This window comes from Coregonus lavaretus (genome assembly GCF_964263955.1).
Source record: "Coregonus lavaretus genome assembly, chromosome: 27".
Lineage (NCBI taxonomy): Eukaryota > Metazoa > Chordata > Actinopteri > Salmoniformes > Salmonidae > Coregonus > Coregonus lavaretus.
This window is the reverse complement of record NC_140014.1, coordinates 39,435,363-39,456,010: the sequence shown is the minus strand read 5'-3', so window position 1 is coordinate 39,456,010 and position 20,648 is coordinate 39,435,363. Positions and strand designations below refer to the sequence as shown.

The 20,648-nt window shown below is 45.9% G+C and overlaps 1 protein-coding gene across 1 annotated transcript in view; it reads left to right on the top strand.

The window, feature by feature from the left end:
• The window catches only part of LOC311103004 (forkhead box protein N3-like), a gene marked incomplete at both ends in the record, with an annotated part of 86,839 nt that overhangs the window by 54,820 nt on the left and 11,371 nt on the right, over positions 1-20,648 (top strand). Inside the window, one exon of the mRNA XM_084144499.1 lies at positions 13,823-13,959. Within this exon, the coding sequence (XP_084000625.1) occupies positions 13,823-13,959 (137 nt within the window). The remainder of the gene's footprint in view (positions 1-13,822; positions 13,960-20,648) is intronic.

The window sequence follows — 20,648 nt, the reverse complement described above, 5'->3', positions numbered from 1 at the left end:
TAGTCATGTGGGGGCGGGTGCAGTGTTGCTGCAAGCAGATGTGGCTGGGGTTGAGAGGCCTGTTAGTTTCTTTTCCAAAAAGTTTAACCATTATCAGTTGAACTATTCGGTCATTGAAAAAGAAGCATTAGCACTTATATGGGCGCTACAACACTTTGAAGTGTATGTTGGGTCGGGTGTAGTACCTATTGTGGTCTACACTGACCATAATCCTCTCACATTTTTGAGGTCCATGAGGTGTCCTAATCAGAGGATAATGAGGTGGTGTTTATTTTTACAATCTTTCCATCTAGATGTGCGGCACATCCGGGGGACTGATAACGTGATTGCTGATGCGCTCTCTCGTGCGCCCTGTTCATGAATATTGATGTGACCGACCAGTGTTTGATTTTGTCATGTTCTATCTTTCCTGTTTGTCCCCTCCTAGTCTTGTGTTTTTCTTTCCTCTTAAAGGTTGCTTCCTGTGTAAAGGTTGCTGAGGTCTGGAGAGGAGGATGATGGGTGGGGCAAGTGGAGGGGTGAACATGTACAAATTGTCGGTTTGGGACGCAGGGGCTGGGACGTTGGTCCGGGGTCCTTGTTGGTCCCCGGTCTTATGGGGGGGGGGTGTGACGACCCTCCCACTCTGTCTGCCGTATTCTCTCTTTGCTCTTGTTTCCTTATTAGGATGCCGGTGGGCGGAGTTGGGAGGGTCGTCAGCTACTTGGGAAACACCTGGGCCGGGTGTGTCCCAGCATAAATGGACCTCTTCCACATTCATTGGGGAGACTCTCTCCAGGCAGATACTTTGATTTTGGTTGTGATATTTTTGTGGCCTTTTTGGGTTGTTTGCTTTGGCACTTCTCAACACTTCTATATTACATTTATGCAAGCAAACACTCACTTACACTACTGATTACTGATTACACACCCCATTGTTATTTCAGTTAGTTTACTTTAATTAATAAATATATACTTTGAGTACTCCTTGTCTCCACGTGTCTCCCTTTTGTTACGAACTTGAGCCGGTTCGTGACAGGGCTAACAGGCTAATATAAAAATGTTGTTGAAGGGGAAACAGAAAATGATTGACAGAATTAGTATTACAGATCATACAGTGTCGTTCAAAGTGAAAAATGCAGCATGTCCTCATTGGAGATCTGTTCTATGTAATGTTCTATCCCGACAACATTGACGCTCAATATATTTTTGTTCTCAGCAACGTTAGTTGCTAACTAGCTAGCTTTCTAACCAGGCTCCCGAGTTCACCTCTCGTTTGGCAGCCCAGCTATAGCACAAGTTGGCTAGCTGGCTAGCTAACTCATTGTACTTTGACAACATTGACCCTCACCATACTACTTTGTTCAATTATCTCAGCCATATTCACAATTAAATTCAAGTAAGATTAACTAGCTACAGGCATGAGCTCAGCTATAAACATTAATTTTGTTGCATCAAATGACCTCTCCACCATAGCTGACTCAGTGAGCAAAGCCTGGCCATAGAAACCGTCCGTCACAGACAGATCTGGCTACCCATAGAGGACAGGTTGTGCTCACTCTGCCCTCAGAGAGAGGTCGAGACAGAGCATCACTTTCTCATACACGGCTAGAATTATGCAGACTTACAGGCAATTTTCTTCCCTAAAATGTAATACAAATACAAAGATTTTGAAACAAAAATAGATATCTATTGGGCAAAAAAATTAAATTGTGCTATATTAGCTGCAAAATATGTAGCTTCCTGCCCGTAGGGACAGCCAGTGGAATGACTAACCAGGATAATGACATTGCTACCTGTGTCTTTCTCACTATGTAAATATTGTCATTATTTCTCACTGTATTGTCTTGTTATTTGTTTTTACTCGTTGAGTATGATTATTTTTCCTATTATTATCTATCTGCGTCATCACTGATTTTATATACAGTGCCTTCAGAAAGTGTTCATACCCCTTGACTTTATCCACATTTTGTTGTGTTACAGCCTAAATTCTGAATGGATAAAATTAAATACAATCTCACCCATCTACACACAAAACCCCATAATGACAAAGTGAAAACATGTTTTTAGACATTTTTGCAAATTTCTTGAAAATTCAATACAGAAATATGTTATTTACATAAGTATTCACACCCCTGAGTCAATACATGTTAGAATCACCTTTGGCAGTGATTACAGCTGTGAGTCTTTCTGGGTATGTCTCTAAGAGCTTTCCACACCTGGATTGTGCAACATTTGTCTTATAAATACTGCATTTCATGGCCTGATACGGTCTGTGACTTAATCTGAGATATGGTCTTGGAGAAGCAGCCCCACTGATGGAAAGCTGACAGAATAATTAGGAGTGTGTGTGTGTGGTGTGTGTGTATGTGGTGTGTGTGGTGTGTGTGTGTGTATGTAGTGTGTGTGTGTATGTAGTGTGTGTGTGTGTGTGTGTGTGGTGTGTGTGTCTGAGCCTAAAAATATGTCCTGATGTGAAATGTTATGAGAACATGCGTTTGTGTGTGTGTGTGTGTGTGTGTGGGTGGGTGCGCACATACAGTGGAGAGAACAAGTATTTGATACGCTGCCGATTTTGCAGGTTTTCCTACTTACAAAGCATGTAGAGGTCTGTAATTTTTATCAAAGGTACACTTCAACCGTGAGAGACGGAATCTAAAACAAAAATCCAGAAAATCACATTGTATGATTTTTAAGTAATTAATTTGCATTTTATTGCATGACATAAGTATTTGATCACCTACCAACCAGTAAGAATTCCGGCTCTCACAGACCTGTTAGTTTTTCTTTAAGAAGCCCTCCTGTTCTCCACTCATTACCTGTATTAACTGCACCTGTTTGAACTCGTTACCTGTATAAAAGACACCTGTCCACACACTCAATCAAACAGACTCCAACCTCTCCACAATGGCCAAGACCAGAGAGCTGTGTAAGGACATCAGGGATAAAATTGTAGACCTGCACAAGGCTGGGATGGGCTACAGGACAATAGGAAAGCAGCTTGGTGAGAAGGCAACAACTGTTGGCGCAATTATTAGAAAATGGAAGAAGTTCAAGATGACGGTCAATCACCCTCGGTCTGGGGCTCCATGCAAGATCTCACCTCGTGGGGCATCAATGATCATGAGGAAGGTGAGGGGTCAGCCCAGAACTACATGGCAGGACCTGGTCAATGACCTGAAGAGAGCTGGGACCACAGTCTCAAAGAAAACCATTAGTAACACACTACGCCGTCATTGATTAAAATCCTGCAGCGCACGCAAGGTCCCCCTGCTCAAGCCAGTGCATGTCCAGTCCCATCTGAAGTTTGCCAATGACCATCTGGATGATCCAGAGGAGGAATGGGAGAAGGTCATGTGCTCTGATGAGACAAAAATAGAGCTTTTTGGTCTAAACTCCACTCGCCGTGTTTGGAGGAAGAAGAAGGATGAGTACAACCCCAAGAACACCATCCCAACCGTGAAGCATGGATGTGGAAACATCATTCTTTGGGGATGGTTTTCTGCAAAGGGGACAGGACAACTGCACTGTATTGAGGGGAGGATGGATGGGGCCATGTATTGCGAGATCTTGGCCAACAACCTCCTTCCCTCAGTAAGAGCATTGAAGATGGGTCGTGGCTGGGTCTTCCAGCATGACAACGACCCGAAACACACAGTCAGGGCAACTAAAGAGTGGCTCCGTAAGAAGCATCTCAAGGTTCTGGAGTGGTCTAGCCAGTCTCCAGACCTGAACCCAATAGAAAATCTTTGGAGGGAGCTGAAAGTCTGTATTGCCCAGCGACAGCCCCGAAACCTGAAGGATTTGGAGAAGGTCTGTATGGAGGAGTGGGCCAAAATCCCTGCTGCAGTGTGTGCAAACCTGGTCAAGACCTACAGGAAACGTATGATCTCTGTAAGTGCAAACAAAGGTTTCTGTACCAAATATTAAGTTCTGCTTTTCTGATGTATCAAATACTTATGTCATGCAATAAAATGCAAATTAATTACTTAAAAATCATACAATATGATTTTCTGGATTTTTGTTTTAGATTCCGTCTCACACAGTTGAAGTGTTCCTATGATAAAAATTACAGACCTCTACATGCTTTGTAAGTAGGAAAACCTGCAAAATCGGCAGTGTATCAAATACTTGTTCTCCCTACTGTATGTAAAAGCCAGAGATATACACTGAGTTGCCCTCAGAACAGCCATGTTGACTCCAATGCTTCCCACAGTTGTGTCCTTTGGGTGGTGGACCATTCTTGATACACACAGGAAACTGTTGAGCGTGAAAAACCCAGTAGCGTTGCAGTTCTTGACACAAACCGGTGCGCCTGGCAACTACTACCATACCCCGTTCAAAGGCACTTCAATCTTTTGTCTTGCCCATTCACCCTCTGAATGACACACATACACGATCCATGTCTCAATTTTCTCAAGCCTTAAAAATCCTTCTATAACCTGTCTCCTCCCCTTTATCTTCACTGATTGGAGTGGATTTCACAAGTGACATCAATAAGGGATAATAGCTTTCACCTGGACTCACCTGGTCAGTCTATGTCATGGAAAGAGCAGGTTTTATTTTTTACTTTTATTTATATATACACTGCTCAAAAAAATAAAGGGAACACTAAAATAACACATCCTAGATCTGAATGAAATCATTTTATTAAATACTTTTTTCTTTACATAGTTGAATGTGCTGACAACAAAATCACACAAAAATGATCAATGGAAATCAACTTTATCAACCCATGGAGGTCTGGATTTGGAGTCACCCTCAAAATTAAAGTGGAAAACCACACTACAGGCTTATCCAACTTTGATGTAATGTCCTTAAAACAAGTCAAAATGAGGCTCAGTAGTGTGTGTGGCCTCCACGTGCCTGTATGACCTCCCTACAACGCCTGGGCATGCTCCTGATGAGGTGGCGGATGGTCTCCTGAGGGATCTCCTCCCAGACCTGGACTAAAGCATCCGCCAACTCCTGGACAGTCTGTGGTGCAACGTGGCGTTGGTGGATGGAGCGAGACATGATGTCGCAGATGTGCTCAATTGGATTCAGGTCTGGGGAACGGGCGGGCCAGTCCATAGCATCAATGCCTTCCTCTTGCAGGAACTGCTGACACACTCCAGCCACATGAGGTCTAGCATTGTCTTGCATTAGGAGGAACCCAGGGCCAACCGCACCAGCATATGGTCTCACAAGGGGTCTGAGGATCTCATCTCGGTACCTAATGGCAGTCAGGCTACCTCTGGCGAGCACATGGAGGGCTGTGCGGCCCCCCAAAGAAATGCCACCCCACACCATGACTGACCCACCGCCAAACCGGTCATGCTGGAGGATGTTGCAGGCAGCAGAACGTTCTCCACGGCGTCTCCAGACTCTGTCACGTCTGTCACATGTGCTCAGTGTGAACCTGCTTTCATCTGTGAAGAGCACAGGGCGCCAGTGGCGAATTTGCCAATCTTGGTGTTCTCTGGCAAATGCCAAACGTCCTGCACGGTGTTGGGCTGTAAGCACAACCCCCACCTGTGGACGTCGGGCCCTCATACCACCCTCATGGAGTCTGTTTCTGACCGTTTGAGCAGACACATGCACATTTGTGGCCTGCTGGAGGTCATTTTGCAGGGCTCTGGCAGTGCTCCTCCTGCTCCTCCTTGCACAAAGGCGGAGGTAGCAGTCCTGCTGCTGGGTTGTTGCCCTCCTACGGCCTCCTCCACGTCTCCTGATGTACTGGCCTGTCTCCTGGTAGCGCCTCCATGCTCTGGACACTACGCTGACAGACACAGCAAACCTTCTTGCCACAGCTCGCATTGATGTGCCATCCTGGATGAGCTGCACTACCTGAGCCACTTGTGTGGGTTGTAGACTCCGTCTCATGCTACCACTAGAGTGAAAGCACCGTCAGCATTCAAAAGTGACCAAAACATCAGCTAGGAAGCATAGGAACTGAGAAGTGGTCTGTGGTCACCACCTGCAAAACCAGTCCTTTATTGGGGGTGTCTTGCTAATTGCCTATAATTTCCACCTGTTGTCTATTCCATTTGCACAACAGCATGTGAAATGTATTGTCAATCAGTGTTGATTCCTAAGTGGACAGTTTGATTTCACAGAAGTGTGATTGACTTGGAGTTACATTGTGTTGTTTAAGTGTTCCCTTTATTTTTTTGAGCAGTGTATATATATATATACAGCTGCGGAAAAAATTAAGAGACCACTGCAAAATTGTTTCTCTGGTTTTACTATTTATAGGTATGTGTTTGGGTAAAAATTACATTTTTGTTTTATTCTATAAACTACTGACAACATTTCTCCCAAATTCCAAATAAAAATATTGTCACTTAGAGCATTTATTTGCAGAAAATGACAACTGGTCAAAATAACAAAAAAGATGCAGTGTTGAATAATGCAAAGAAAATACGTTCATGTTCATTTTTAAACAACACAAGACTATTGTTTTAACTTAGGAAGAGTTCAGAAATCAATATTTGGTGGAATAACCCTGCTTTTTAATCACAGCTTTCATGCGTCTTGGCATGCTCTCCACCAGTCTTTCACATTGATGTTGGGTGATTTATGCCACTCTTGGTGCAAGAATTCAAGCAGCTCGGCTTTGTTTGATGGCTTGTGACCATCCATCTTCCTCTTGATCACATTCCAGAAGTTTTCAATGGGGTTCAGGTCTGGAGATTGGGCTGGCCATGACAGGGTCTTGATCTGGTGGTCCTCCATCCACACCTTGATTGGCCTGGCTGTGTGGCATGGCGCATTGTCCTGCTGGAAAAAACAATCCTCAGAGTTGGGGAACAATGTCAGAGCAAAAGGTGGCAAGTTTTCTTCCAGGACAACCTTGTACATGGCTTGATTCATGCGCCCTTCACAAAGACAAATCTGCCCGATTCCAGCCTTGCTGAAGCACCCCCAGATCATCACCGATCCTCCACCAGATTTCACAGTGGGTGCGAGACACTGTGGCTTGTATGACTCTCCAGGTGTTGGGCAAAGATGAAAATTGGACTCATCAGAGAAGATGACCTTACTCCAGTCCTCTACGGTCCAATCCTTATGGTCTTTTGCAAACCTCAGCCTGGCTCTTCTTTGCTTCTCATTGATGAAGTGCTTTTTTCTAGCTTTGCACGACTTCAGCCCAGCCTCTAGGATCCTGTTTCGAACCGTCCTCGCCGTGCACTTCACCCCAGCTGTCGTTTGCCATTCTTTTTGTAGGTCACTTGATGTCATCCTACGGTTGTTGGGTGACATTCGAATGAGTTGGCGGTCATCCCGGTCAGTAGAGAGTCGTTTTCGCCCTCTGCCGGTCTGTAGCTTTGTTGTCCCCAATGTCAGCTGCTTGACCTTGTCCTTATGAACCGCCGTCTTTGAAATGTTAAGGATGGAAGCAACCTGACGCTCACTGTATCCCTCTGCCAGCAAAGCCATAATTGAACCCTTCTTTTCCTCACTCAAAACTTTCCTTTTGGCATGGTCAATAGTTATTTTTTGATTCATATTACTTTTGAGGTACTATTAGCACTGTTTTTGCCATCCAGCTGGTCCTATTGCAAGAGGATAGTGAAGACCACAGCAGTGGCTTTTATACTTTTCCCTCGTTAAATAAGATTTGGTTCATGTGATCACCTAATCAGCACCTAATTCAGTGTTGGAATTCAACAGACACTGGAATGGAATGGCTGTCATACATGTAGAGATGCTGATTTAAGAAACATTTGCAGTGGTCTCTTAATTTTTTCCACAGCCGTATATAATTTATATTTTTCATTTTTATTGAATATTTAAAACATACAATATACTTGCAGTGAAGCCACTCAACAGCTACATCACATTAGTCGTCTAACAGACTCCCATCCAGAGCGACACACAGAAGCAACCAGGGTCAACGCCCTACTCAAGAGCAGGTGTTCTTATTGTTTTGTCCACTCAGTGTACATCCAGCTGTGACCAGGGAATGAACATCATATTAAACACAATCCCAGTGTTTACCTAGCTAGTGGTGGAACAAATTCTTTACCTTTAAAATGTACGATGTTTGATCGTCACATACACTGGATAGGAGCAGTGAAATGTGTTATTTTACAGGGTCAGCCATAGTACGGCGCCTCTGGGCCTAGCTCCCTGTAGCCCTGGAGCCTAGAGAGTAGAGTAAATATTAGCAGTTAGCCACCTAGCGCTGCCTGTTAGCCTCTAACACATCAATAGGGTAGATCTCTGTGTTCAGCACCTGATATCACAACAGTTCCCCGGTGCAGACTGGACACTCCAGTAGACAGAGGCGCTCACACTCACCTGGGTGCACACAGTCATTTTCTCTCACAATCTCTATTTTTTCAATTTCTCTCTCACGCACGCATGCACACAGGCATGCACGTACACAGGGCTGTGTCACTGTGGTCCCGGCGGCCGTCTGATATCAAGTCATTTACATCATTTACATTTTAGTCATTTAGCAGACGCTCTTATCCAGAGCGACTTACAGGAGCAATTAGGGTTAAGTGCCTTGCTCAAGGGCACATTTACGTCATTTAGCAGACGCTCTTATCCAGAGCGACTCACAAATTGGTGCGTTCACCCTATAGCCAGTGGGATAACCACTTTACAATTTTGGGGGGGGGGGGGGTAGAAGGATTACTTTATCCTATCCCAGGTATTCCTTAAAGAGGTGGGGTTTCAAATGTCTCCGGAAGGTGGTGAGTGACTCCGCTGTCCTGGCGTCGTGAGGGAGCTTGTTCCACCATTGGGGTGCCAGAGCAGCGAACAGTTTTGACTGGGCTGAGCGGGAACTATGCTTCCGCAGAGGAAGGGGAGCCAGCAGGCCAGAGGTGGATGAACGCAATGCCCTCGTTTGGGTGTAGGGACGGATCAGAGCCCGAAGGTACAGAGGTGCCGTTCCCCTCACTGAGCCCATGACTATTGTTCCAACTAGAACACAGAGCAGAGTCCTTTTTGACACACGACACCATGCCACGCACCACTGTTATAATGAGAGAAAGGGTGCAAGGGAGGGAGAGACAGAGGGAAGGAAAGAAGGGAGGGAAGGAGAGAAGGAGAAACTGGTTTTGGGGTGATGAATGAAGATAATTTGTTTTGGCCAACTATGTCATCTGTTGAAATGACAAACTTTCGACATTGTGAATGCCAAATGGAAATGAAAACACACATTTAGCTCTTTCCTTGTTCCCAACAGATCTTTTTGCTATGTGCGTTGCTATGCCATTACCTGTCCATCTCATTGGGTTTTCTTCACTAGATGTTACAGGAAATGAGAAATCCTCAATGCATCACTTCCTCTCTACCTCTTCCTGTATCATCCCTTCCTCCCTACCTCTCCCTGTATCATCCCTTCCTCCCTACCTCTCCCTGTATCATCCCTTCCTCCCTACCTCTTCCTGTATCATCCCTTCCTCACTACCTCTTCCTGTATCATCCCTTCCTCCCTACCTCTCCCTGTATCATCCCTTCCTCCCTACCTCTCCCTGTATCATCCCTTCCTCCCTACATCTTCCTGTATCATCCCTTGCTCCCTACCTCTCCCTGTATCATCCCTTCCTCTCTACCTCTTCCTGTATCATCCCTTCCTCCCTACCTCTCCCTGTATCATCCCTTCCTCTCTACCTCTGCCTGTAGCAAACTGCTGACACTATCGTATAGGGACCATAAAACACATACTTCAGCAACGTCAGCAAGACAAAGGAGCTGATCGTGGACTACAGGAAACGGAGGACCAAGCACGTCCCCATCCACATCCACAAGGCTGTTGTGGAATAGGTCGAGAGCTTCAAGTTCCTCTGTGTCCACATCACTAAGGAACTATCATGGTCCACATACATCAACACAGTCGTGAAGAGGGCACGACAACGCCTCATACCCCTCAGGAAGCTGAAAAGATTTGGCATGAGCCCTCAGAACCTCAGAACCTCAAAAAGTTATACAGTTGCACCATTTAGAGCATATTGACTGGCTGCCTCACTGTTTGGCAACTGTTTGGCATCCGAACGCAGCCCAGTACATCACTGGGGCTGAGCTCCCTGCCATCCAGGACCTCTATACCAGGTGGTGTCAGAGGAAGGCCCTACAATTGTCAGACTCCTGCCACCCAAGTCATAGACTGTTCTCTCTGCTACCGAACGACAAGTGGTACCAATGCACCAAGTCTGGAACCAACAGGACCCTGACCGGCTTCTACCCCCAAGCTGTATTTATATTTGTATTTATTATGGATCCCCATTAGTTCCTGCCAAGGCAGCAGCTACTCTTCCTGGGGTCCAGCAAAAATTAAGGCAATTGCTGTTTAGCTGTAAGACTGTTAAATAGTTAGTTAAATAGTTTACGTGTGTATACAGTGAGGGAAAAAAGTATTTGATCCCCTGCTGATTTTGTACGTTTGCCCACTGACAAAGAAATGATCAGTCTATAATTTTAATGGTAGGTTTATATGAACAGTGAGAGACAGAATAACAACAAAAAAATCCAGAAAAACACATGTCAAAAATGTTATTAATTGATTTGCATTTTAATGAGGGAAATAAGTATTTGACACCCTCTCAATCAGAAAGATTTCTGAATCCCAGGTGTCTTTTATACAGGTAACGAGCTGAGATTAGGAGCACACTCTTAAAGGGAGTGTTCCTAATCTCAGTTTGTTACCTGTATAAAAGACACCTGTCCACAGAAGCAATAAATCAATCAGATTCCAAACTCTTCATCATTGCCAAGACCAAAGAGCTCTCCAAGGATGTCAGGGACAAGATTGTAGATCTACACAAGGCTGGAATGGGCTACAAGAACATCGCCAAGCAGCTTGGTGAGAAGCTGACAACAGTTGGTGCGATTATTCGCAAATGGAAGAAACACAAAATAACTGTCAATCTCCCTCGGCCTGGGGCTCCATGCAAGATCTCACCTCGTGGAGTTGAAATGATCATGAGAACTGTGAGGAATCAGCCCATAACTACACGGGAGGATCTTGTCAATGATCTCAAGGCAGCTGGGACCATAGTCACCAAGAAAACAATTGGTAACACACTACTCCGTGAAGGACTGAAATCCTGCAGCGCCCGCAAGGTCCCCCTGCTCAAGAAAGCACATATACAGGCCCGTCTGAAGTTTGCCAATGAGCATCTGAATGATTCAGAGGAGAACTGGGTGAAAGTGTTGTGGTCAGATGAGACCAAAACGGAGCTCTTTGGCATCAACTCAACTCGCCGTGTTTGGAGGAGGAGGAATGCTGCCTATGACCCCAAGAACATGGAGGTGGAAACATTATGCTTTGGGGGTGTTTTTCTGCTAAGGGGACAGGACAACTTCACCGCATCAAAGGGACGATGGACGGGGCCATGTACCATCAAATCTTGGGTGAGAACCTCCTTCCCTCAGCCAGGGCATTGAAAATGGGTCGTGGATGGGTATTCCAGCATGACAATGACCCAAAACACACGGCCAAGGCAACAAAGGAGTGGCTCAAGAAGAAGCACATTAAGGTTCTGGAGTGGCCTAGCCAGTCTCCAGGCTTAATCCCACGCACACGCACACATCCAGTAACAGGGAAAGCATTGGTTCCCAAGCAGAGTGTATAGAGCTTAGAGCTATATAGAGTAGAACCCCCCCCCCCCCCCCCTCCCCCTCAAGGTCTGAACAAGCCCCCCATGGGGCAGAGAGAAAAATTGGAAGTTTTATAGCTAATCTCATTATATTTTACACATTTTTTCTTTAGGCTGAGAGAAAATGTTGCTGTTTTAAATCTCAGGGATTCTTGAAAGACGGGACAATCTCAACAAGTGTTTAAAGGCCTTTGATTGTATAATTCTAACATTATATTATTCAAATATGTAATACAAATCTCCAAACTTATTTTTGTTTTGTTTTATAGCAATATGAATTGCTCCAGGGCTAATTTCGTTAGCATTTTGGCAAGTTTTTCTAGATTTAGAACATAAATCAACATTTAAAAAAAAACTAACATTATCTATTAGATCTATCACAGCAAATACTTCATTTCTTTAAGCAGATATTGCACAACAGTGCTTACAATATTTTTTTTCAGAATGAGATTGAACATTCTGCCTGAATGCCAAACGTCACGTCTGGAGGAAACCAGGCACCGCTCATCACCTGGCCAATACCATCCCTACGGTGAAGCATGGTGGTGGCAGCATCATGCTGTGTAAATGTTTTTCAGCGGCAGGGACTGGGAGACTAGTCAGGATCCAGGGAAAGATGAACAGATCAAAGTACAGAGAGATCCTTGATGAAAACCTGCTCCAGAGCGCTCAGGACCTCAGACTGGGGTGAAGGTTCACCTTCCAACAGGACAATGACCCTAACCACACAGCCAAGACAACGCAGGAGTGGCTTCGGGACAAGTCTCTGAATGTCCTTGGGTGGCAAAGCCAGAGCCCAGACTTGAACCCGATCAAACATCTCTGGAGAGACCTGAAAATAGCTGTGCAGCAACGCTCCCCATCCCACCTGGCAGAGCTTGAGAGGTTCTGCAGAGAAGAATGGGAGAAACTCCCCAAATACAGGTGTGCCAAGCTTGTAGCGTCATATCCAAGACGACTCGAGGCTGTAATCGCTGCCAAAGGCGCTTCAACAAAGTACTGAGTAAATGGTCTGAATACTTATGTAAATAAGGTATTTCTGTTTATTATATGTAATACATTTGTAAACATTTCTAAAAACCTGTTTTCACTTTATCATTATGGTGTATTGTGTGTAGATTGATGAGTAAAAAATGTATTTAATCAATTTTAGAATAAGGCTGTAACGTAACAAAATGTGGAAAAAGTGAAGGGGTCTGAATACTTTCCGAATGCAATGCACATGACATATTAACTCAGAGCTTTAATATCCAAAGCAATTATTACCTTGGTCAGTGACATTGCATTCTGTGGTGGCAAGCTAAAGGAGCTAGCTGGTTAAGTAGCTGTTTTGGTTAGCTCGGTGAAAACTATTTTCCGGATTGACTGACCTTCATGTATTAAAGTAATGATGGACTGTCGTTTCTCTTTGCTTATTTGAGCTGTTCTTGCCATAATATGGACTTGGTCTTTTACGAAATAGGGCTGTCTTCTGTATACCACCCCTACCTTGTCACAACACAACTGATAGGCTCAAACGCATTAAGAAGGAAATAAATTCCACAAATTAACTTTTAACAAGGCGCGCCTGTTAATTGAAATGCATTCCAGGTGACTACCTCATGAAGCTGGTTGAGAGAATGCCAAGAGTGTGCAAAGCTGTCATCAAGGCAAAAAGGTGACTACTTTGAAGAATCTCAAATATAAAATATATTTTGATTTGTTAAACACTTTTTTGGTTGCTACATGATTCCATATGTGTTATTTCATAGTTTTGATGTCTTCACTATTATTCTACAATGTAGAAAATAATAAAAATAAATAAAAACCCTGGAATGAGTAGGTGTGTCCAAACGTTTGACTGGTACTATATATTATAATACATGAGTTTTCTGTATGGGGAGGGAAAGGAAGGTGGAGGCAAGGAAGTGTGTGTGTGTGTGGTCTCGTTAAGTGTCTGTGGGACTCTCTTTCTGTGTTCTCATCTACTGTTCAATAATATGCAAGTAAATGCATCATTTACTGACCTCACAATGGCCAATGGCGACTTGTTATTGTCAATCTTTAAAAACAAATGTTCATTCCACTATTGCACTCTCTCTCTCGCACTGTATCATATGTGTGTGTTACTGACTCCCTCGCTCTCTCTCTCTCTCTCTCTCTCTCTCTCTCTCTCTCTCTCTCTCTCTCTCTCTCTCTCTCTCTCTCTCTCTCTCTCTCTCTCTCTCTCTCTCTGTCTCTCTCTCTCTCTCTCTATCTCTCTACAGAGCATTGGGAAAGGGTCCTTGTGGTGTATAGATCCTGAGTACAGGCAGAATTTGATTCAGGCTTTAAAAAAGACACCTTACCACCCTCACGCCCAGGTCTTCTCAACACCCCCTACCTCTCCTCAGGCATATCAGAGGTAAGACACACACTTATGCAAGCTCACAAACATACACACACACCATGTTTTCAGTTAGGAAAATGTTGCGCCAGACATTTGACCAGCAGCAATTAAATTTACCAGACATTTGAGAAATTGACCAGGCCCATTAGCATTGGGTACGTAACCTCATTAGGGCGTCCACCCACAATGCTCAGAATGACATTTCGATTATGGTAATTCATATTAACAGAACATGCAAGTCGAGGATGCGCGGTCCTTCTTATCGAATTCTGATACACACTTTGAAGATGTTAGAATAATAGTCCACATTTACCTCAGCCATCAAGACGAGGAACAAACAGCAGAATCACTAGCCTATGTCAATCTACTATTTTAAATTTTTTAAATTTTTGTCATTTAGCAGACGCTCTTATCCAGAGCGACTTACATTTTACATATCCTGAGTGCATACATAAAAAAAATAACAAAATCATACTGGCCCCCCGTGGAAATCGAACCCACAACCCTGGCGTTGCAAGCGCCATGCTCTACCAACTGAGCTACACGGGACTACATAGTGGAAAAGTTGACCTATTCTATTTGTCAGCTTGTCGAGAAATAAAAAGCCTTTTCCCAACCGACTCTGGGACAGTTGTGGGACGATAGATCCTAAATTCATACCACCAGCAGGCCTAGGCGAGATAAAAAAAATTAACGTTTAAAAGCAATGAGTCTGATGCAACAGATCAGAACGTTGAGCTTAAAATGTTGCTAAACTATTATTTCTTCACATTATAAGCGCAGCAATGCGCACAAGCAGGAAAACACCGTTGTCAAGCAGGAAAACACCGTTGTCAAGCAGGGAAACACCGTTGTCAAGCAGGAAAACACCGTTGTCAAGCAGGAAAACACCGTTGTCAAAAGCGCACCGCAGGTGCGAGCGGTTTCATGTGACAGAGAGGAAATATCTGTTCCAAATTTTTAAGTTCCTTTGGCTACTGGACAGTGAAAGAAAGTTAACCTAAAATAATTGTCTCCACGGATATGGTCTGATTTTGGCTAGGCTACTTTGAAGCAAGGTAAAACATGCTGTCACGCCCTGGCTCTGGGACTCTGTTATGTTGAGCCAGGGTGTGTTGTTTCTATGTGTTTTGTGTTATAGGTTTATTATCTAGCTCTTGTGTTTCTGTGTTGGCCGGGGTGGTTCTCAATCAGAGGCAACGAGTATCAGCTGTTGCTTGTTGTCTCTGATTGGGAACCATACTTAGGCAGCCTGTTTGCCACAGTGTTTTGTGGGATCTTGTTCCGTATATGGTTAGTGTCTGTTACCAAGGACGTCACGTATCGTTTTGTTGTTTTGTTCGTGTGGTACTCTAATAAAATAAGTATGTTCGCAAATCACTCTGCGCATTGGTCCACTGTGTTCGACGAACGTGACAGAAGATCCCACCAAAACTGGACCAAGCAGCGTGTCCAGGAGCCAACGCCAGAGGTAACTCTAGCGGATATCCACCTCGACTGGGTCAAGCAGCGTGTCCAGGAGCCAACGCCAGAGGTAACTCTAGCGGATATCCACCTCGACTGGGTCAAGCCGCGTGAGGAGGAGAGAGGTTGGACTTGGGAGCAGAGGATGGAGAGTCTGGCAAGAGCCATGGAGGCCATATCCACGGGGGAGAGACAAACCCCAAAAAAATGTAGGGGGGGGCTCACACCGTGGACGACGGGGCTGCTGGAGGCAGATAAGGGGCGAGTTAGTGGACGAGGAGAGAAGGCCACCGGGTTACGGGAGCCATTGGCGAGTAGAGGGAAGGAAAATGTAGAGGCACGGCGAGAGGTACTGAGGTGGGTTGCCAGTCCGGTCCGGCCCGTTCCTGATCCCCGGGTAAGGCCAGTGGTGTGTGTTCCCAGTGCGGTCCGGCCTGTTCCTGTCCCTCGCACCAAGCCTATGGTGCGCATCGTCAGCCCGGTCCGGCCCGTTCCTGCTCCCCGCACCAAGCCAGGTGTGCGCGTCGTCAGCCTGGTCTGGCCCGTTCCTGATCCCCGGGTAAGGCCAGTGGTGTGTGTTCCCAGTGCGGTCCGGCCTGTTCCTGTCCCTCGCACCAAGCCTATGGTGCGCATCGTCAGCCCGGTCCGGCCCGTTCCTGCTCCCCGCACCAAGCCAGGGGTGCGCGTCGTCAGCCTGGTCCGGCCCGTTCCTGCACCCCGCACCAAGCCTGTGGTGCGCGTCGTCAGCCCTGTCCGGCTCGTTCCTGCTCCCCGCACCAAGCCTGTGGTGCACTTCGTCAGCCCGGTTCGGCCCGTCCCTGCTCCCCGCACCAAGCCTGTGGTGCGCATCGTCAGCCCGGTCCGGCCCGTTCCTGCTCCCCGCACCAAGCCAGGGGTGCGCGTCGTCAGCCTGGTCCGGCCCGTTCCTGCACCCCGCACCAAGCCTGTGGTGCGCGTCGTCAGCCCTGTCCGGCTCGTTCCTGCTCCCCGCACCAAGCCTGTGGTGCACTTCGTCAGCCCGGTTCGGCCCGTCCCTGCTCCCCGCACCAAGCCTGTGGTGCGCGTCGTCAGCCCGGTCCGGCTCGTTCCTGCTCCCCGCACCAAGCCTGTGGTGCGCGTCGTCAGTCCGGTCCGGCTCGTTCCTGCTCCCCGCACCAAGCCTGTGGTGCGCGTCATCAGTCCGGCACAGCCCGTGCCTGGGTCACCGGTGCCTGGTCAGGTCAGCTGCTCCACATCGGAGCCTAAGCATGCCGCTCCACCGATGTCCAGTCCAGCTCCAGCCAGCGGGGCCAGACCGGACCAGGGGCGCTACGGAGGGTGGTGGTCAAGCCCGGAGCCGAAAAAAAATTCCAGAAAATCACATTGTAGGATTTTTAATGAATTTATTTGCAAATGATGGTGGAAAATAAGTATTTGGTCACCTACAAACAAGCAAGATTTCTGGCTCTCACAGACCTGTAACTTCTTCTTTAAGAGGCTCCTCTGTCCTCCACTCGTTACCTGTATTAATGGCACCTGTTTGAACTTGTTATCAGTATAAAATACACCTGTCCACAACCTCAAACAGTCACACTCCAAACTCCACTATGGCCAAGACCAAAGAGCTGTCAAAGGACACCAGAAACAAAATTGTAGACCTGCACCAGGCTGGGAAGACTGAATCTGCAATAGGTAAGCAGCTTGGTTTGAAGAAATCAACTGTGGGAGCAATTATTAGGAAATGGAAGATATACAAGACCACTGATAATCTCCCTCGATCTGGGGCTCCACGCAAGATCTCACCCTGTGGGGTCAAAATGATCACAAGAACGGTGAGCAAAAATCACAGAACCACACAGGGGGACCTAGTGAATGACCTGCAGAGAGCTGGACCAAAGTAACAAAGCCTACCATCAGTAACACACTACGCCACCAGGGACTCAAATCCTGCAGTGCCAGACGTGTCCCCCTGCTTAAGCCAGTACATGTCCAGGCCCGTCTGAAGTTTGCTAGAGTGCATTTGGATGATCCAGAAGAGGATTGGGAGAATGTCATATGGTCAGATGAAACCAAAATAGAACCTTTTGGCCTAGCCAGTCTCCAGATCTCAACCCCATAGAACATCTTTGGAGGGAGTTGAAAGTCCGTGTTGCCCAGCGACAGCCCCAAAACATCACTGCTCTAGAGGAGATCTGCATGGAGGAATGGGCCAAAATACCAGCAACAGTGTGTGAAAACCTTGTGCAGACTTACAGAAAACGTTTGACCTGCGTCATTGCCAACAAAGGGTATATAACAAAGTATTGAGAAACTTTTGTTATTGACCAAATACTTATTTTCCACCATAATTTCCAAATAAATTCATTAAAAATCCTACAATGTGATTTTCTGGAATCACTTTTCCTCATTTTGTCTGTCATAGTTGACGTGTACCTATGATGAAAATTACAGGCCTCTCTCATCTTTTTAAGTGGGAGAACTTGCACAATTGGTGGCTGACTAAACACTTTTTTCCCCCACTGTATATGTAGTAAAACATTCAAGTATATGTTTTCAAAATGCATACTGCCTCCAGCTCATTGTAAAGTGGCCTGCCTTCCGTTACCTATGCATTTGCCGTTTGAGGTGATGTAGCAGCAGCTCTCTCGCTGAAATGCTCTGTATCTGTATGCTGTACGCGTGTGTTAAATAAGATACATCATGAATATACACACGCGTCAATTGAATACCACAAAATGATGTAAATGAACCTATAGACCGATAAGACCATTCAAATGTATTTCCATGGACCCGTGTTTCCACCAGTCAAGAGACTAAATTATTTCACTATATCATTTTTTCTTCTTCTCCCGGACAATTGGCCGGGCGCCAATTATATTTATTGACTTTTCAATTTTTTCATCCTGCCAAAAGCCAGCTATTACCGGTTAATGGAAAACCTGACACACACACACATACACACACACACACACACACACACACACACACACACACACACACACACACACACACACACACACACACACACACACACACACACACACACACACACACACATTCTGGCATTGTCAGAAATCCTGCTACTACACACACAGTTTGAACTATCACAACACTCCATTCAAGGACATCCCCTATACTAGGACATCCCCTATACTAGGACATCCCCTATACTAGGACATCCCCCATACTAGGACATCCCCTATACAAGGACATCCCCTATACTAGGATATCCCCTATACTAGGACATCCCCTATACTAGGACATCCCCTATACTAGGACATCCCCTATACTAGGACATCCCCTATACTAGGACATCCCCTATACTAGGACATCCCCCATACTAGGACATCCCCTATACAAGGACATCCCCTATACTAGGATATCCCCTATACTAGGACATCCCCTATACTAGGACATCCCCTATACTAGGACATCCCTTATACCCACTATACTAGGACATCCCCTATACTAGGACATCCCCTATACTAGGACATCCCCTATACAAGGACATCCCCTATACTAGGATATCCCCTATACTAGGACATCCCCTATACTAGGACATCCCCTATACTAGGACATCCCCTATACTAGGACATCCCCTATACTAGGACATCCCCTATACTAGGACATCCCTTATATTAGGACATCCCTTATACTAGGACATCCCTTATACTAGGACATCCCTTATACTAGGACATCCCCTATACAAGGACATTTACATTTTACATTTACGTCATTTAGCAGACACTCTTATCCAGAGCGACTTACAGTTAGCACATACATTATGTTATCGAACCCACAACCCTGGCGTTGCAAACGCCATGCTCTACCAACTGAGCTACATCCCCTGCCGGCCATTCCCTCCCCTACCCTGGACGACGCTGGGCCAATTGTGCGTCGCCCCATGGGTCTCCCGGTCGCGGTCCGGACATCCTCTATACTAGGACAACCCCTATACTAGGACATCCCCTATACTAGGACATCCCTTATATTAGGACATCCCTTATACTAGGACATCCCTTATACTAGGACATCCCCTATACTAGGACATCCCCTATACTAGGACATCCCCTATACTAGGACATCCCCTATACTAGGACATCCCCTATACTAGGACATCCCCTATACAAGGACATCCCCTATACTAGGACATCCCTTATACTAGGACATCCCTTATACTAGGACATCCCCTATACAAGGACATCCCTATACTAGGACATCCCCTATACTAGGACATCCCCTATACTAGGACATCCCCTACACTAGGACATCCCTTATATTAGGACATCCCTTATACTAGGACATCCCTTATACTAGGACATCCCTATACAAGGACATCCCCTATACTAGGACATCCCCTATACTAGGACATCCCCTATACTAGGACATCCCCTATACTAGGATACATAAAGACCTCACCCCAGGCATATCAAAGGTAAAAGGCAGACAGATTAGTAGCTAGTGATTCACCCTAACATGTCGACCCCATGCCTGGTCTCCCCTTCCCATCACATGACACCCTTCTGTGGGCTGGTTAACACCGCTGCCTCAGGCCACACCAGGCCACACGAGAGAGAGAGTCAGTGTAAAAAAAGTCAGATAATGGAAAGAGAGAGTGAGACAGAGAGAGCTAATCAGTGCTTTACTCAATCTCTCTCTCTCCTCTTTGGTTCTCTGTGGTGTGTCCACTGATGTGGAGAGCCGAGTGGTGTGTGTGTGTGTGTGTGTGTGTGTCTCAACTGAGGTTTTAAGCAGATCACAGTGTTTGTGTGTCCAGTCCACTGTAGAACAGAACAGAGCAGAGCAGAGTTAGTCAAGAGTCTAGGGTAGCTGTGGCAGCTGAGTGTGCAGGACACATTAGTGGCTCTACTGTAAACCCAAAGCGGCACATCATCCTTAACAAAGGATATGGAAAAAAAATGGGTGGTCAGGAAGAAAGAGAGAGAGAGAGAGAGCGAGAGAGAGAGAAGATAGATGTTCTCCTAAATGGAGGAAATTGAATTGGAAAGCTTCGGACACTGTGTTGGACGGATAAGGAATGGGGGAAGGCAAGGGTGGTGGGGTAGAAGAGTTGCACAGATGTCTCTTAGAGGGAGATGGGGTGGAGTGTGGGTGGAAGGTGTGTGTGTGTGTGTGTTTGTATGTGTGCTGTGTTTATTTGTTTGCAAAGAATGCTGTCTCTCCACTTCTTTCTGTGGCTGCTCCCAGTGTACATTAAAGAGGAGGAAGAGGAGAGAGAGGGGAGGATGAGGAGAGAGAGG